The sequence below is a fragment of the Diadema setosum genome, chromosome 8, assembly GCF_964275005.1.
Source record: "Diadema setosum chromosome 8, eeDiaSeto1, whole genome shotgun sequence".
Classification (NCBI taxonomy): Eukaryota; Metazoa; Echinodermata; class Echinoidea; order Diadematoida; family Diadematidae; genus Diadema; species Diadema setosum.
Genome location: NC_092692.1, coordinates 6,416,759 through 6,436,449, shown reverse-complemented (window position 1 = coordinate 6,436,449; position 19,691 = coordinate 6,416,759). Strand labels below are relative to the sequence as shown.

General features: G+C 39.4%; 2 protein-coding genes across 2 annotated transcripts; one reads left to right on the top strand and one right to left on the bottom strand.

Annotated features, from left to right (window-relative positions):
• The first annotated feature begins 271 nt into the window (after positions 1-271).
• LOC140231937 (uncharacterized) lies at positions 272-5,411 on the top strand. Its single transcript, XM_072312084.1, has 3 exons — positions 272-521; positions 2,480-3,276; positions 4,474-5,411. Exons 2-3 carry the CDS (start codon positions 2,585-2,587, stop codon positions 4,871-4,873), a joined length of 1,092 nt encoding a protein of 363 aa, XP_072168185.1. The 5' UTR covers positions 272-521; positions 2,480-2,584; the 3' UTR covers positions 4,874-5,411.
• Positions 5,412-8,919: 3,508 nt separating this feature from the next.
• Positions 8,920-16,017, bottom strand: LOC140231765 (beta-1,4-galactosyltransferase 5-like). Its single transcript, XM_072311916.1, has 8 exons — positions 15,831-16,017; positions 14,296-14,430; positions 14,010-14,057; positions 12,614-12,864; positions 11,937-12,053; positions 10,895-11,082; positions 9,971-10,195; positions 8,920-9,205 (listed from the first exon to the last, which is right to left on the bottom strand). Exons 1-8 carry the CDS (start codon positions 16,015-16,017, stop codon positions 8,920-8,922), a joined length of 1,437 nt encoding a protein of 478 aa, XP_072168017.1.
• Between the last annotated feature and the right edge of the window lie 3,674 nt (positions 16,018-19,691).

Sequence of the window (19,691 nt, the reverse complement as noted above, 5' to 3'; positions counted from 1 at the left end):
GCGGTGTGTGTCAGCTGCGTTGGTGCACACTGCGTGTGTATGAGACTATTTTCTACGTGACGTTGGGCACGAGACAAGCTTGGCATGCGTGTGTGTGTGTGTGTGTGTGTGTGGATGGCATTTTGCAGCCAGTGGAAAACAGCGTTTGAAACCCAATTTTTCCGCACGGCGTGCGAATGGGAATGGGGCCGCTTGTTTACTGGCTCTATACCAGGAAGCACGCGTCAGCAGTGCATGCATGCAGTATGTGTGAAAAACAAGTTCTGCACGCTGGACCACATCATTCTCGGGAAGGTCATGTTTGTCTAAAGGAGCTGAATGTCTGTATTTTACATCAGAAGTGTGCTGAAAATGACAACTGAAATGTTGTGATTCACCGTTGGAAGACCTGCAAACTTCTTACGGCATTCGCTGTGCAATTTTCGCCTCGTTTTACGGGGAGACGCTCCGTGATTTTGTTGGCTCCCTGTAGTTATTCTAGCGCCACCTCCATATAACAGCTCGCACCGTGTGGTGTGTTAGTAAGTATGCCATCTTTAAAATCCACTGGATTTGCATGGTAGGACCGCACAAAATGCTCTATCATGTACAGCTCCTTTATGGAGCGGAACGAAGACGCTATACAAGTCGTCTCTAAAGATTTTTAGAATTCATGTCCAACTGTGTTTTTATTCCCTCATTTATCTCGAGCACAAAACTTATATTGCGTCAGAAAAAAAAGAATAAAGTATCGTTTACTTGTCGGAAATCGACCCCACGCGCACACTTTAGAGGCACATTATTATAAACATGGGCCTGATTTCTTTTGATTGCAGTTTAGAGAGGACTTAGAGTCATTAGTTTGCTTGATTATTTAAGAAAGAGTAATATCTTACGAGCACAAGATTACAATGGGGAAAAATAGGGCAGTTATGAAATTGTGAAATATCGATACTTTCTGCAACAATTCTCGTCCAGTCGATGCAAATGAGTGCGATGAGTTATGATGTCGTCACCTCATAAATTTCAATTGATACTGTACCGAAACAAAAAATGAAACGGAAATTCAATGTTTCTGCTATTAGAAAGGTAATTAATAGATGTTATTCCAAATTAAATAACTTCGGAATAACGGTCTGTCAGATCTACGCCCGGGCCGGCAACAGCAGGCCTATTTGAGACTTGGGGCGTAATTGTAAGAATGAACATTTATTAATTATTTTTTTTTAAATATATATATATATATATATATATATATATATATATATATTTTTTTTTTTTTTTTTGTAGAAACTGCAGGCCCTATAAGATAGCAAATTGTGAGGGGTGACATCTTGCATGTATTTGCATGCCTGTTCGAGAATAGTTTCCTGATGACATACAGGTATGTACATGTGCATAATATAAAATGCCCTAAGTTTCTTATTTTACATCAGATTTTGATCAAAGTTTTATTGTTGTACTGCACTTTGAGTGGACTTCTTCTGATAAGTAACACTGTAGGCAGGCTTACTTTCAACATCACTGGAAATCGCCTACAGAAGAAGGCAATATTATTTATCACGAAACGTGCTTGTAGATGAAAAAAAAAAACAACAACTTGAAAATCCAGCTTACGAAATAGTTCTTCAAAATGGTTTTAAAATGTGAGTTAGGGATAAAAATAACCAATATAAAAATGTTATTCAGTATAATCAATGTTGAATATTGTTGATATAAAACATTTGAGCAATAGTTATAATGTAAGATTGTTTCTAGAAAAAAAAATCGTTTATATTATATTATGATTATTATATTATATGGAAGGGGCCTATATTGAGAAAAAAAATGCAATATCTCCTTTTGTTTCAGGATTTATTGCGAAAAATGTTTATATGGTATGACGTTCTGTGATACAACTCACTTCTATACACATTATAATGGATCAATGTGATAACTCGAACATTTTTTTTTTAAATCACTGCTCCCAATGGTAAACATCGCAGTATCTCTCAAATTCAGCTTCCACCATTTGGAAAATGTGTTGTTTTGGAGTATTTTTGGGACCATCAAATACATAAGTGTCGATGGGAGTACGACTTTTTATTTAAAAAGTGTCCCCATCACCCCGGCTGTTCAATAGTGGGTAAGAAGAACGCTGATGGGCTACATGACTATATGATGTTGGAATTGTTATAGCAATGCAGTACTGAATCGCATACAGCTAACTTAAGCTGCCATGTAACGCGACTCACGCTATCTCGTAATGGATACTGCCATGGTCAGATATGTAATCGATGTAATTAATTATAAAATCATGTAATCAAACATAAAATCATGTATCAACCACGATCAATATTGCTCTGATCGAGATTGCAATATTTTTCCGGCTCACCTTTTGTATGGGGTAGGAATCTTCCGCTCTTATATATATATATATATAATAGGAATTTCGCCTAATGCTCCTGAGACAACTAACACAATCTTTCTATAATATAAACTATTTCCTTTCCTTTGAAAGCTGCTGCTCATTATCGCATGACTATCTTCGATGAGAGAGAAGAGAGATAAGGTCCCATCACCGAGTCAACTGTAGGCCAGTGCAACAGACCTCCTTCCTTCCAACATGATGAACAACAAGCCTCGCAACGCCACCTTCACGCTGGAAGAGCGTCTAACACTTCTGAAAATCATTAAACCTCACATTGGTGTCATTGACTCCGTAATGAATGATTTCAGCATGAATAGCATTAAAAGTTCCACGTGGACCACCATTGCCGAAGAGTTCATAACCGTCTATCCGTGCAGACACAACGCAACAGCTAAGGATATCCGCGAACTTTGGCGTCGGATGAAACACAGAGCTCGCATGGAAGTTCGCGCCAAAGTGCGAAAGGCAAAGTTGGCAAAGGTATGCCTCGGACAAGACGTGGACCACAGGGGCTGGGTTCCCGATAGCAACCAGACGGTTCTGGCCATAAACGACCTCGGACTAGAACCTGATACCAAGGCCATAACGGATTTCGTTCCCCTTCTGGAGGAGGAAGCGACTGTTGTGGAGACTAGGAACGGCATCGTGCAAACTTTTAGCGGAAGCGTTGGCCAGTCTGTGTCAAAGAACTCGGCCATCAATGCCAGTGCCACATCGACCAGCCGAACTCCTGATGAGCAGGTAGAGATCCACGACGCGATGATCTACGATGAAGTGCTGATCGAGGAGGAAAACGAGGAGGATATTGTGGAAGTCGTCCCAGAGTGCAGGCAAGGCGAGGTGAAAGTGGAGCAGATCGAATCTACAGATTTCCCAGATCAGCCTCAGTAAGTTCTTACAAACAAACAAACAAACGAAAAACCAAAGGAAAAAAAAAATCAAATTTTACTGCTATCGTGGCGCTAGCTGTGCCAAAATACTGTAGCACTATAGAAAAATCACCCTGTAATTATCGAGTTACCAGTGCACCAGCAATCATCTGTTCGTTTCAGTTTTTATCGTACACGCCCCTCGATCCTCCGCCTGAATCTGAATTGATTATACCTTCGAAGTATACATGTATACATTTTGTATCTCTTTTAAAGTTAATGCCTGCCAAGACATAACAGATGAATTATAAGTTTTGCGCTTGTACATGTATAACTCTCACAATCCAAATCGTTTCAGTTATGCATGAAAATAACAAACTTTAAATCTGCTACGCGATCAGTGTAAACAGCGCTAAGTAGTAGTCAAAATACATTTTAAAAAATGAATGTGTTCTTCACATGCGCGAGATAACTGTTCCTATTGTCCAACCCGGAAGGAGGCGTCGTATATTAACGTTCGAGTGGCAAATTTAAAGCTTGCTGTACGACGGTTCATGCCAAAACGAACAGCCCATAGCGTAAATTAATCCCACTATACAACCGATTATTGCCCTTTCATTAAAAAGTGTAAGGTTATTGCATACATGTATTAGGAGAAAAATTAGCTTGATGTATAAATTCACTATGAAAGACGCAATTTTGTCATAAATTTTCATGCAGTTTATTTTTTCTTTTCGAAAAATACGTTTGTGTGAGAAAAAAAATGTGGAAAGGATTAAAGTTGCAATGGATGTCCATTTCATTGAAGTTCAGAGAAAAGATTCCTTGTAAATTATACATAGTTTAGGTATCAAGTTCTAGTACGTAAGACAAAGAACTAATCAGTATGGTGATATGTCTGTACCACGATGACCGGTCTTTACGAAAACTTTCACAATATAGATATCGGTTAATTTGGTCTTAGTTTAATCGGTGCTAGTGAATATCCCTAAACCCTGCATGACTCTTGAGTATTCTCCTCGTTAAGAGAATCGTAAGATATTATTACAGCAATGTTGCCATATTGGCAAATATATACAAATTATATTCGATTATTTGCCATTGAGCATACTTTGTCATATATACATACATGTAATATATTTCTTTCATTCATTTTATGTTGAAATTAAATTGATGACAATTTCTGACATTCATGGTCTTTCAAATAATTCACAGGGATTCCAATTCAAGTTCAAGCCCAGCAGATGTCATGGAAGTGCCCTCGAAACCAGTCATTAAACGAGAGTCGATAGAACCACACCCTCTTCCACCTGCTTCCGCGTTCCCCACCCCTCCTCCCTGCCCTCCTTCCCTCCGATCGCAGCCTCCTCCGCCTCCGCCTGCCCAGCGTCTCCACATCAACGCCAAAGGGGAGAGTGGTCCCCAGGCTGTCGAGCTGCATGTTCGTCTGACCAATCTGAGGGCGGAGCACACAGCCAAGATGGCTCTGATCAAGCTCAAGATGGAAGCGGCCAAGGCCAAGAGCGAGAGTGCGAGAGCCAAGCGCGCCGCCTACGACGAGAAACGCATGTACTACTTTGAGAAGAGGAAGGAACTGCATTCCGACATGACCTAAAGGAAGAATAAATTTATGACGCGCTTTGTGTATACATTATTGGAAGACTCATATGTATGATTTTGAAAAAAAAAAAGCTGTTTTATACGAGACAAGAACTGAATGGCGATGTAGTTGTTATTGAGTTGTTCTTCGCAGAAAATCTATCATGATCAAAGTAGGTTTTTTTTTAATTTATGTTATCAAAATCTTTCATCGACGAACGTCCATGCCATAATGTAAAAAAAATAAGTTTTTGCTCATAAATGGTGCATCATTTCTTTTTGTTTTCTTTCCTTCATTTTCTTGAACGACTTCTGTTAGAAACTGAGTACGATGTATCTCATGTAGGAGCCTTGCATTGTTTAAGAGTTACTTTGTACAATAAATTGGAAAACAGGACTCCCTGCGTATTTTTATCAACTCTTTGAAAAAGTTTTCCATATCAGTAAGATACGTAATGGAAAGAGACGGGCTCGTGTTTTGGCTGTTTTATTTGACTTTTTTTTTATTTATTAATCTCTGTATACTGCTTGCCATACCAGGGAGATTCAAGAGATGGAGTTTTATTCCTACAGTCCCATGCCTCCATTCAAATGTATTTGAAGTACAGTATGTACTGAACTGGTGCTGCCCCTCAGATCGGAAGGCAATTGAATCATTTTGAAATACTTTCACAAACAACTCATAGATTTACACTTTTGCACGTATTTTGTCAACAGGGTTTACTTCTGTTTTATATGTTTATCATTAAGTGAAATTTCATTTCATTTGATAAATGAACGATGAAAATAATAGCCGACATATTTTAACGTTATATATCAATCTTCAGATTGCTCAGAAAGACGGCGGCATCGAACCCTGACCATCAACGGTACACAGGTACGTGTGAAATACTTACGTGCGTCCACCACAGAACAGCATGTTTGAATAATCTTTAGTCAGGTTGTAACTCCATCTCTTGAACCTCCTTGGTCATATACAAACTGTACATGTCATATTTAAGGTATCTCTGTCAAAAGTTAAAATTATCCCCATTGTCCTGTTGAAACGTTTATGGCACAGGAGATAGCCACGCTGTTTTTTTCTAAGACGTGTCTATGCTAGCCTTTACATAATGCTTATCTCTGCGGGGGCGGATCCATGGGATTTAATAAAGGGGGGGGGGGGAGGGGGTTCCTTAACAAAATTGAAGGGGTCGCGCGTCCCCATTTTTCTTTTAATTTCTTTTGTTTTAACAAAATCTAAAGGGGGAGGCGCTCCCCCTAGATCCGCCACTGCTCTGTGAATGTCAATGTGGACAAAATAACTGAAAAAAGCATCCCTTTTTAATGTTCTTGTACTGTATAACTTCAGAAGATTAAAGGATTGTATTTTTGTTTGTTTTTCAGAGAGAATAGTTACAGAGATTTTCTTTGCTATTATTCTATACATGAGTAAGATCGCATTCTTGATCTATAGTATTTTATCATGGACACAGTGCGGGTGAAACACCCCCCCCCCCAAAAAAAAAAAAAAAAAAAAGAAAGATAAAAAATGAGCTAGCCTTAGATTTGGACCTGCGTCTTAGTACAGTACTGCTTATCTCACCTAGCAGCATTGCTCACTTATACTGAACTAAAGCCGCAGTTACAGCAGTGACACGATGATGTTGAACAAAATCCCCGAAGCCTCTCTGTCATTCTCACTCAGTCTTATCCATATTTCATTATCCTCCAGCAAAACGAGTTATACGTATGTGGGGATTTATTAACTTGTACGCACATACAATCGTATTCACAGAGAATTAAAGCAAAAGAAAAACTCTGTTCTTGACTTTGTTTCACCTGATCAAACAGTGACATGCCATCGCAAGGAAATTGAAATATTCAATATCATTGCAAGTCACTAGCTTGTCTTTTCGGTTGTACCCCCCCCCCCCCCCCCCCCCCGAATATAAGGTGAGGGGGCATGCCCTCAAGACAATAGTGACCCTATGAGTCACTACATTGATGGTTGATGGAGATGTGACATTTTCCACTAGAACAATTTGTCTGGATCGATGCATTCAATATCGATGGCTTCAGTCTTTTTATTGTATCTATGCAAGCAGTTTAGAACTGTCATATACAGGGTTGAACCAACATCGCCTTGAACGCGAAGAACTCGTCGATTGTGTGAGAGCGAGCGCCCTCAACGTCATGTTCACGCCCATTCACATTTTGGTCGTTCGTTTTGATCGTTAAGATACAATGTCATGTGTATGCCCATTGACATCAAGGATTGCTGTAAATGCCCAGGAAATTTGAAAGCAAGGGGAGCACGGCAATCTCGACTTTGCGGTAGTTTTATCACTTTTACATTTTTTTTCTTACCGAAGTCCCATTTGCGATGCATGTTAACCTGAAAAAAGTTTGTGAAATACACAAACACAAACAAACACACACACACACACACACACACACACACACACACACACGCACGCACAAAGAATCCATATCTTTTGTATTTCGATCGAAGAGAAAGGAGTTGTTTCATTCGTCTCAAGTTGTTTATTACAAGCCTTTGCTCAGTGATTATGAAAATGGGAGGATTTACGATTTAATCAATATCAAAATAAAAGATAAACATGTATCGTGAATTACTCCGACTCAATTCCTGTTGAACTTGAAAGAAATATTACAAGTTCAGCCTTCAAAGTTAATGAGTTGTATTTAAGCGGAATATACTATAAGTAGTAACCGTTGAGTAATTCTCTTTTAACTGACATTATATTGTTTTAAAGATCCTTGCCCAATATACACTCATGTACAGTATTCTGGTATCTTTGGTGTGACAAAATGATGGGGGTTGTAAGTCCACGTTGTCACAGTTATCAGGGGTAAGTTTTAATTTGCTTGTTACTGAAGTCAATACGTTAACTATTTGTGACGTATAATATACCGGAGTTTGATAGATAATTTCAAACTAGGATAAACACAAGTGAGTACTCGGAAGTAAAACAAGGGCTACGTGCACCCGATTTAACAGTCTTGGACTGATTACGATAAGTTTCCGGTTACACGCGACTTGGTTCAATTGTTATAGGTAGCTGATTAGATTTTGAAATGACGTCACAACTCGACTTAACTACGGTATTCAACAATGAACAAACGAAACGAGGTTGATGAAAGCGCAGAATTTCAAAATCTGATTGCATTCTTTAAAAAAAAAAGGAAAGAAATGGAGACATTTTCAACGACGATATTTTTTCCTCATATCCGTACCTTGATCTGTTGATACTGTACCGATTTATTCGATTACACACTTCATGTTGATTATGCTAAACGATTAGTTTGTTTGTTCTTGTTTTGAATAAAATATATTTCACAGACAAACAACCATGTTTTATTCAAAGATTATCTTTATACCGAAGGCATCGAGACACTGCAGGTGGCGAATGTGAACGCATGCATTTTTCACGTCCAAAAGTGTAGTGTTCAACAACACAATCAATACTTCGTCACCCAAAAAGTCCTATTTAAAAATTTTCTGGGGCGGCATAATGTTTTTAATGATTTCTGCCGATAATTCACGTGTTTTATCCGTTGAAATCATGTTTTCATTTTCAAATGTCGCATTTTTATTCTACCTTCACAACCATAAAAAATAAGTGGCTGCACAAGGACCAAATAATGTATACGAAACGGGAAGCACCTTCATGTTTGAATATGTCGTCTTGCATTTTCCAGTTTGAGATGTTGGGATATTGGATAGAATTTGTGGCCACACCTTCAATATGAACGGTCCGTTTCAACATCGACAATATAAGCAAAACAGGAAAATCCCACAATACGTGAATATCATTCTACATGCATTCACTTACATTTACTAGCGTCATTAAAAGCAGTTCACCTCCTTGATAGCATCAAGGAACATAAGTGAGTTACGGTATAATGATCTGTGAGAATGTGTGATGTGTTAACGCAGATCAACCGAAATGCATGAGGTCGTTCTCATGAACCAATGCAATGAGTAGGCCCTACAGAAAGATGAACTGGCGTCGCCCAAACGCAACTGGATTGACATCCTGTTATTAGTGGCATTCATTAACTCTTTGGCTTCTGTAATTCTTTGTCCTCGGCTTTCTTATCGATGTACTCTTTCTGGATGGGAACTTTGTGCTCTCCGGGGTCATTTTGGCCCTGGTCCTGGTTCTCCATCATCTCGGCCTCCCGATCGCAAACGTGCCAGTCCTTATTGTACGGCAGAGATCTGATATCGACCGAAACGTTCGTATAGAGAGGGAGCAGTTGTATGTTTCTATTTTTGTAGGACAGGTTACTGAGGCCGTCAGTCTCTATGCGTTCTCTGTGATGAGTGAGAAGACACACTCTACGAAGACGAAAGAGAGGGAAAAATAAAAACAGATTTGATATTAAAATATTTACGTCCCTACGCCTTTCGTTTCTTGAAGAGCTTCAGCAATACAAACAAAATAATGCTAGATACATTGAACATTGAATATTAGATGATGATGATGATGATGATGATGATGAAACCAACTTAATTACAACGGCAGAGAAAACGAAATCATCAGGGCTCACACAGTAATTTGCCCGTGAATGACATTTCTCGGGTACAATGGCAGAAAAGTACGAAGTACGGAAGCAAAATTACAAAAATACATGAGTATTTAACCTCTGGACAGAAGCGAGAGTTGTAACGTTAGGGTGCAGTCAAAGTTACGATTAGATGCGTACAAGTATTTAGGTAAATTCATGAAGTTTACAATCAAATGCAATTTGTGTGAATAAACTTTTTGCTCAGTCAATGGGAATACCAAAATTTGGCGGAAGGCGTGGTAATTTTTGCTAAGCAAAAATAAGAAATCTCAAAATGCTTTATGATAAACAGCTGTGTGGCATTTAGCATCTTCATGAGCTAACAGCTGGCTAAAAAAAAAAAAAAAGATAAGGGAAGAAACGGAGAGTGTAAAAAAGTTCACGTGCTGTGCGACATGAAGAGAAAATGCTGGGCCTTTATTGTTTTATTGGCTATCCTTTAAGTGAATAATGTTAGCCACAGGAAGGGAGAAATCAATGAAATGATGTCAAAAAAAAAATGCAATAAAGCAGGGAGTGATGATTTACTTCGTACCTATCCATGTTTTTCTTGGCACTCTTGTGATGATGCGGGATGACATTGTAGAAGCCGACTGGGCCCCAGGGCCTTGTCTTGGCCAGTCCCTGCGAACGGATTCTTCCCAAAATGTCGTCATCCTCTCCGCCCCATCCCCAGTACACATTGGGAAACCCATTAAACCTCTCTATCTGGCTCCGCGTGAAACCCGTCACGGCACCGAAGAATGCTCCGTACAATAACCTACAATGTGGGAATCGTTAGTGAACGTTTGAGAGTTTGTTGCAAATTAAGTATCATCAAATCATTTACTGTCAAAGCGATACACGTCGGATGTAATCTGCTTACTGTACCAAGACATAGATAACAAACAACTTAAGACATGGTCTGTGTTGAACTCACGTTCTGCTATAGATATCTAGATTTAACAACGGGTCTCCGACACTGTGAATACAGTCATATTAGTCACCGTCTCCTACGTTGTGGTGAAAATTACGCAGATTAAGTATACACGTATGTATCAACGCACGTTACCATGCCCTCGCCGTCCCATCACCAAAGGACATCAAACTGTGGCAGCTGGTATCAAAGAACATTTTGACTTTCATTGAAATGCCGAAGGCGACAATTTGCTGGTTGCAAAATAACAAGCTGCCACTTGAAAACTTAAGAGAGTTTTTGGAATTCTACTTTTGTATTCTTAGCCATTTTTTTTTTTTTTTTTTTGGGGGGGGGGGGGGGGTCTCGTATAGTGTGGTTACATGATCTTGTATGGAAAGATACACGTTTACTTAAAAAAAAAAAAAACTCTATAGAGAATGTTTTTAAGCTACATGATAACTTGATCTCCTCGATGCTTGACGACCATCAATCTTTGAGATTGTTACAGAATATGAGATTGTTATAAAATATTATTGTGGACTTATATGGCTGCTTCCTTACTTGTACTTCCATCTATCGACGCCGGAAACGAAATGCCGTGGCATGGCGCTACATCCGTAGTAGTTGCCATAGCTGAGAGGAATGTGGTCCACATCGTGGAAGATGAAGCAGTCGTACGTGGTGAAGTTGAGCGCCTCAGCGAACCCGACGTTCATCAACATGGCGCGATTGAATCGCAGGCTGTTGGCCTGATTGAACCACACGACAAAATAGTATACTATACAGTAAATGATTATCTTATGAACATTCATAATCAGCAATGACAACAAATGTTTTCTGAAGCAGTAGTTTTGCACATTTACATAAAACATGAGTCTTGAGTCTTCTATAGTATATGCTTAAATAATAGAATACCAACTCCTTGTTTTTCCTACCAACTCTTTGGTTCTTAGTTGTCATGCAACACGTATGTTGTTTTTTTTTTAAATGAAAATATGTGAAAATGAAGATCACTTCGTAGCTATAGAAAGCTGAAGATATGCATAGATCAGTGGCTAGAAATATAATAGCAGATTGCTAGATACCGAGATAGATGAATATAGAGGACATTAGGTGGATGGATGGATGGATGAAAAGATAGATACGGTATAGTAGACAAAGATAAGAGAAATATATATATATATATATATATATATATATATATATATATATATATATATATGTGTGTGTGTGTGTGTGTGTGTGTGTATATATATATATATGTGTTTATATATGTATATGTGTATATATATATATACATATATATATATATATATATATATATATATATATATATAGTGCGAGAAGAAGAGCATTCGTGGACGTAGCTAGTAGCTTTAGTCCACGAATGCTCTTCTTGTCGCACTGAATATAAATAATGAAGGAGCTACACTGGTGCCGTAAATGGTCGAGACCCCTTCTCGCACTCTCTCCCTCTCCCTCTCTCTCTCTCTCTCTCTCTCTCTCTCTATATATATATATATAGAGAGAGAGAGAGAGAGAGAGAGAGAGAGTGAGAGAGAGAGGGAGGGGGAGAGATAGAGAAAGAGAGATAGACACAAACCTGCTCAACTACATAAATGCCGAATTCCAAGTACTGACTCTTCAAGAACGGCACAAGATGGCGTAGCAATATAGGAAGATGATAATGCCTGTCTCGGAATGGAACCACTATGGCAACCTGAGATGAGGATGGAAACACGGACATAGAAATATGGTGAACTTGACTAAATCTGACGTGGCATACCCGTGAGTGCACGGCCAACAATTCTCCAAGCAGTTTCGTCGAAAACATGACCGAGTAAACATGGTTATAATTTATTCTTGAATACCTCACTATAGCTTTGCAAAGCAACGGTGTAAATGAATCACTCGATCTACATTTATATAAAGCTCCTCACATGAAAGATACTGTTCGTCTATGGAAATACAACATGAATGAATATTGCACATAATGCAGTCTGATGAAAAATAATAAAAAAAACCCCGAAAGAATAATTGTAATACAATATATCCATAGGTTGTTTATTGGGCCATTCAGTTAAGATGTAATTTCGTCCAACTCTTTTTCCTGAACGCTGCACTTAAGTTGTGCATTAGTTGTAATTAACTGAAAGAAGTATCATAATAACTAGGTAAAGACGTTTGATACCGTCGGTGAATATATTTCATGGAACTAGAATAATAAACATGAAAATCAAGACAATGCAAAACCTAGCATCTCATCAAAACATTCGTCACCTTCCATCTCGGTGTACACGTCGTTGGAATCCAGCGTCCACCCGGTAGCAGGATGTAATCATCCATTTCTAATCCAACACTGAGGACATCCGAGACGGAGGCGTGGCTATTTCCCTGTTTCCTTAGCAACCTCTGCAGCCTGTAGTTGCCGTCTGCGTTGAGTTTTCTCGCTTCGATGGTGAACGTCTGTAGAACCTCTTCTTCCACGTGGAACAGCGTTGTCTCGTTCAGTTTGTGAGTCATGTTCCTCTCTGCAGAAAAAAAAAAGAAGTAACATTGATAAAAGATGCAGATCTGCTTATTCTCAACATGGAGATAGTGTTGTAGCTCAATGTTCCCTTGCTGCCATAATACACTGAAGTGCCTTGACCAAGAAACTGTGTTTCATACAGACCTATTCTACTTGTCATACTTTGCAAAACACTAATGGCTACAGTCTGAAAAGACATGTGCTGTCATTGATTATTTTCAATTGTTTTTATTCCAAACGATAGTGTTGACAGCATTCTTGTTTTTATTTGTTGCTCTTTTGATTGGTGTTGGTCTAATGAAACTGCACCGCCGCGGTCTCAGCATACATTACATGCCATTAAAAACAGTGTTCAAAATCATGTCAATAAACAATGTAGCAGGCAACGCCTATCTCAGGGCCGGGCCGGCGCACTGTTTTCAAAAGTGTGGGGGCCCACTTCCGGGTTTCATGAGCTAACAAGCAAAAAAAAAAAGGTCCTCAGCTCATCTCTACCCGTCCACTTCCGGGTTTATACGGCTGCGCCGCCCCTGTATCTAACCTGTCACATGGAATAAGCAGAGACAGAAGGTGCAGGCAAAACAAACAAACAAACAAACAAACAAACAAACAAACAAACAAACAAACGAACAAACAAACAAACGAACAAACAAACACACTCGTGTCACATACCTGAAAGAGAACACTCAACAAATAATGGAATACACGTCATTGTATAGACATAAATCACCACAAAAGATCAAAATTGCGGACATGAACAAATTAATATCTGGATCTAATTCATAAACATATACTTATCTATCTTAGTTACACCATTTGATTTTTTTTTCTCATTCACAGCTGTTCTCTTCTTACCTCCCTCTCTTACTACTAGTATTTCACACTTTTTCTCTCCCGCCATTTCAATCTTTGTCTGATACCGTCTGCTTTGCTACCTGGCCCTCCCTCCCTGTCCCCTCCCACTCTCTCATGTTTCACCCCTCTCTCTGTTTCGATTCCGCTATCTTCTCCCTCCCTCCCTCCCCGCCCTTACTTTTAACTCAGTTCCCTTCGCTCTTTTCCCCCCTCTCCATTAGTATTCTCTTACTTGTTTTCAATACATTTAAATTGTATAACATGTATAAACTAAAATCGTGCGTTACTTACCCGATCCAGGAATGTCTATTTCTGGACAGACAGGGCCAAAAATATTTTCTAGCAGGGAAGAAGGAATAAATGAGAATGATAAATTTGCATGAAATGAATCAATGGCCACTACTTAGCGGCAAAGATTTTTAGGTCAGTGATGTACTGTAAACGTTTAGAAACACTTAAAAAGATACAAAAAAATGATGCCTTAAATCCAGAAACGAATTCAGTAAAAAATATATATATAAAAAATAGATGGAAGATAAAAATGGCAGAAGGAAGGAGACAAGAGGTGTTTTCTTACTTCTTGTTTTGATGTCAATAGTCCTCGACCCACTGAGCATCCCATCGAAACGACCTGACAACTCCCACAAACTATCGAGCAGTCCGACGCTTTCTGATGCGTCGCGCACATGACGACTTGATACGTCAGAACGACCTGGCACACAGAATATGTGATTTAAAACTAGTGCAAAGCGAAGGACTATCGCCTCACATAAATTGAAATATTACAAAGACGCAGATGACAACAATAATGGTGATATACAACACGGGCAGAAACAGAGAAAACGAAACGAACGAAGCGATCATAAGACACACACGTTTACGAATCCCTTAGAGCAGAATTCAACCTTAAAGAAGGATAATGTTAAAAAATGATAAAAACGAACCGAAGCAAAACAAAACAATTGAAGCATCACAACTGGAAAAAAAGTTGAGAATAAAGGTACATACAAAATAACAATAATGACAGATGATGAATTAGATAGAAACAGAAGTAATTCATTCATTTTCATTATTCATAATTGCTATACGAGTATTTCAGAGGTCCAAGACTATAATCACATAGAAAACAACAACAACAAAATAATGTGTGGTTTATGCATGTACTAACCTTACGTACTTTTTATTGTACGGTATAGGATTTGTAAAACTGTTATAATATTGTCTCTTTGTATCGTCTCGAGAATACACACTTCATTAACCATGTATGCACATATGAATTGCTTGAAATAACTCTTCATGATAGTGTTGCTTTGACTTTTATACCAGGGCCGCGGAACGTTTTTCAGTGTGTGTGTGTGTGTGTGTGGGGGGGGGGGGGGGGTGCGGGACCGGGGGAGGGGGGTGGCAAGGTCAAAAGCCCCCCCCCCCCCCCCTCCCCGCGCGCTTAGACGGGAAGAATCTAAGGGCTGAATCTTTGGGAATTGAAATTCATGAGTGTTGTGATTTTTTTCGATTTTTTTTCGATTTTTTTTTTTTTTGACGAACCAAAAGTGTGTGTGTGTGGGGGGGGGGGGGGGGGGGTGCACCCCCCCCCCCAGCCCTCCGCTTCCGCGGCCCCTGTATACAATGATGATTGTTTCTGAAACCAAAAGGTGAAATCAAGCCCGAGATCCAATGTTCGTAACTGTATTTTTTTTTAACTTGCACATGATTAGAACTTCAATTTTAATACATATGTAGTGCCAAATCAAAGTTTGAAATGCATCAAGATCACTCATCAAAGTGAACGAAAGTAAATGGGAAGTCATGGATGACTTATTGCTCTAGAGTAACTGTTGAATGTTTGAAAATCGAAAAAAAAAAAAAACGTCTTGAAGTACAGTCAAGTAAGTTAGTGTAAGGTAATATATCCATCAATATATTTATATACCTCTCATCTACCTACCTATCTATCATTCGGTAATAAACCTTTGAAACCTATCTATTATTTGGTAATAAACTTTTGAAAATTCAGTGGTTGTCTCATGACGTGTTCCGTATGATCGAACATGAACCAAGGGGTAGTTTTTCTCTTCATGCTTTCCCAACGAATTCGATATCATTTATGCTTACCATAATTTGCGTCGAGAGACGCCCACAACGCCAGCGTTGAGATGGTTGCCATGACAATCATGAACCAAATGTACCAGAAAAAAGCTCGACTGACCACCCGCCCATCGGTGGAAACTTCCACGACGCGAGTCCATATCGGCAGGAGACGGGAGGAAACCCCCTCGTAGACAGTCCCGTAGAATGTCATTATTAATGACTATAGTTAGTGTGATATATCCCTTTTCGATAGGCTGATTATCATTGGGAATGCTTAATTTTGCTTTTATGCGTGTCCTCTCTCCTCCAGCAGCATATCAAAGTCATATCCCCGATATAAATACTGTGATGGTGGTGCTTATACTATTCACGGCCTCTTTTAAACATTTATAAGTCGTCCAACGCTGATCGCATGACTACTGTCTAAGCAGCTTCCTTGTGGTGCACTGAATTCACGTTGTCTCTGGAAATCGTTGAGGTGAACACCGAGCCATGTACACCTGCCACAAATATAAAACAACATGAATAAACACTAGATAAACTATCTTCTTCAGCATATTACTGAGTGAGAATATTTCCTTTCACACAAACTAGAGCATATTTCCTTGCACACACAAAAGGCAAAAGGATCGGACATATGGTTAGATGATTACAGCGAGTAACACTGAAGAATTGACCACAAAATATCATAATGTTGGATAACGTCTGCTTTGCACGGATCGCGCGTCTCTGGCTACACTATAACAATACACCACCACACTGATTTTTGGTACGTGGCAGATTGGCATGATTGATCAATTAGCATGCGGTACTGTAGCTAAGTTTGATCCTACATAGTTTTAACGTCAAATATAAATCGCGTGTCCAGGCAGTACAGAGCAGGCACAAACTAAAAGTGGAATCATGATTTAGTGGACATTTCAGTGCCCTCACGAGTATACTTACAAGTTTACTGGGCCTGATCATCGTGTGGGCATCTATGGTGTATTAATAGGTTTAAATGTCCCACGATCGATTATAGTCAAAATAACATGGTGGTTATACGTAAGTGGTGAAACGTAAGCCATGCAGAATAATGACTAAAATATTATAATTGTTCCCTCTATTGGTAATAGAATAGTACGGACACAGTTATATACACGTCACTCTCGTTCGAAACGTGGGCACAGTTATACTTACCCGTAAAACTGTAGGCTCATATAAGGGTCTATAGAACAGTTTACTTGGAAGGATACAGAGACATTCAGAACACTATGTTGGACTGGTGAAGCTGCAACACACCTCAACATGGCAAGACTTGCGGCGTTACAATCTGAAATGTGTAGGCATATCTTCACACAATAAAATTAAGAACAAAATGAGGTAATGGAACAATAGCCACGAGATTTTCTCCAACGGAACTCGAGATTGCTTACAGTAGAAAACGAGACGTCTGCACTCGAGTCGAGGAAAAAAAAAAAGCATAAAAAGACGTGAGAAGTCCCTCACGCTCGGGTGCCAGTGTGTGGTGATTCTACCTGATGTCTTGAGTCTCAATTCACAATCTGAATAACTGAGACCCGGCCAGATTATCTCTTTCTTTGTGTGTCTTTATGACGACATCGCTGTGAGACGTACTCATTGTTTACCTACAGTACAGGTAGATTGGGCATAGGAAGCCCAAGAACCCTCGGTCACCTTTAATAGAAAACGGGGGACTCGCATCGTAATGAGCTACACGAAAACCTTCGACAAACATTCCGTTCATTGTGATGCAAATGTAGGCAGCTTTCAAACACTTACATTGAGAAGAAAAGAGCAAATTGTGAGGTTAACGTGCATATCCTGTCCGGAGAACTATAGGTGTGTTTAAGTGCTTATCAGATTTCTTTCAAACTATATTTACTTTTTGATACTATTGTATTATCAATGTTATTCGAGTATCTACGTCTGCATTCAAGCGCGCCGGAACACTTCCGGTTTTGGGGGGCAAAATCTCACCGGGGGCACATTGTGACGATGTGAGATCCTCGGCGCGGGAGCGAAGCGAGTGAGCGGGGGGGGGGGGGGGGGGTGGGGGTGGGGGGTGGAAAGGGGGATACCCCCCCCCCCACACACACACACACACACTGTAGGGAGCTGTTGTAAAACGGGGTACAAAAGTCGCGTTTATAGACCATAGAAAGGGGATGGCTAGTAACCGATCAGTGGGAATCAGTGGGAATGCTGAGGGATGATTGTTCCAATCCTTGTGGGATTCATTTAAGAGTACATTATATATCTACTGTTGTGTGAAAATTATTTGCTTCAGAACGGTCTCATATTCAAGAAATGTGCAGATTAATGCTCCGTCACTGACCAGGGACGCTTACCTGGAAGCATTAAACTGCACATTACTTGAATATGAGACCGTTCTGAAGCAAATAATTTTCACACAACAATAGATATATAATGTACTCTTAAATGAATCCCACCAGGATTGGAACAATCATCCCTCAGCATTCCCACTGATTCCCACTGATCAGTTACTAGCCATCCCCTTTAAAAGCAAATTTCTAAGGAATTAAACAAAGTGAAATATAATCAGTGCAAAGGACTATGATTATTACATACGGGAGTACATAATAATGTGATGCTGTGACATCCTCGGCGAGGGAGCGAAGCGACCGAGCGGGGGGAGGGTGTGGGAGGGGGGATCCCACGGTAGGGACTTTTTGTAAAAACAGACTATAAAAGTCGCGTTTATAGAGAATTTAAAGCAAATTTCTAGGGAATTAACATATTGAAAAAATCAGTTGGAAGGACTATGATCATAACGAACGGGAGTACATTAATAATGTGATGGTGCGAGATCCTCGGCGAGGGAGCGAAGCGAGCGAGTGGGGGGGGGGGGGGGGGGGAGGGTGTGGGAGGGGGATACCCCCTCCCACGGTAGGGACTTTTTGTAAAACAGAGTATAAAAGTTGCGTTTATTATAGAACATTTAAAAGCAAATTTCTAGGGATTTAACATATTGAAAAAAATCAGTTGGAAGGACCATGATCTTAAAGGGACTGTACAGTACTGGTTGAGGTAGGGATTCATGTTTTGAACATTCCCAAGTGAGATAATGAAAAGCCTCTTATGAAATATGCAAGAGCATGTAATTTTAAGAAGGATTCAACGTTTATTTGATGAAAATTGGTTTTCAAATGGCTGAGATATAAAAAAAAGTGCTAATAATAAAAGGCGACATGCCCCAACTTTATTAGTATCTCTTTGTTTCACTTTGTTTTTGGATATCTCAGCCATTTCAAAACCGATTTTCATCAAATAAACTTTTGATACCCCTTAGAACTGCATGCTCTTTGACATCTCATAGAGTGGTTTCTGAATATCTCACAAAACGTTAAAAGCTAAATCTTCACCTCGACCACAACTGTACACACCCTTTAACATACGGAGGTATATTATGTGATGGTGTGAGATCCTCGTCGAGGGAGGGTGTGGGAGGGGGATACCCCCTCCCAGGGTAGGGACTTTTTGTAAATACAGACTATAAAAGTCGCTTTTATAGAGCATTTTAAATTAAATTTCTGAGTAAAAGAATAGTAAAAGAAATCACTGCGAAGGACTATGATAATAACTTTTGAAAACTTTTCATTTTACTTTAAGTACGGGCAGAACGAGCGAGCCACTTTCACTTTGCAATTTATCTGAAATGTATTCATTAAAAGCTTAAACGTGATCGCATCGTTCGAACAATAAAACATATTCTTATACTGCTAGAAAGCAAAGAAGAAAATGAAAAATGTAAGGTTTACTAAAGGTATGTTTCAGTGGGCACACTCGAGGACACGAGGCTACCATCTATACACTAAATTTACTCATAAGTTACTATTAGTGTATAGATACAATAATGTATGT

Bases quoted from the DNA above. Each gene is read 5' to 3' on its own strand.
- LOC140231937 (XM_072312084.1), top strand. From the start codon at position 2,585: ATGATGAACAACAAGCCTCGCAACGCCACCTTCACGCTGGAAGAGCGT. The intron at 3,277-4,473 runs GTAAGTTCTTAC...AATAATTCACAG, and splicing joins GATTTCCCAGATCAGCCTCA to GGATTCCAATTCAAGTTCAA.
- LOC140231765 (XM_072311916.1), bottom strand. From the start codon at position 16,017: ATGACATTCTACGGGACTGTCTACGAGGGGGTTTCCTCCCGTCTCCTG. The intron at 14,431-15,830 runs GTAAGCATAAAT...TCTGTGTGCCAG, and splicing joins GTCTCTCGACGCAAATTATG to GTCGTTCTGACGTATCAAGT. The intron at 9,206-9,970 runs GTACGAAGTAAA...TCGTCTTCGTAG, and splicing joins GCCAAGAAAAACATGGATAG to AGTGTGTCTTCTCACTCATC.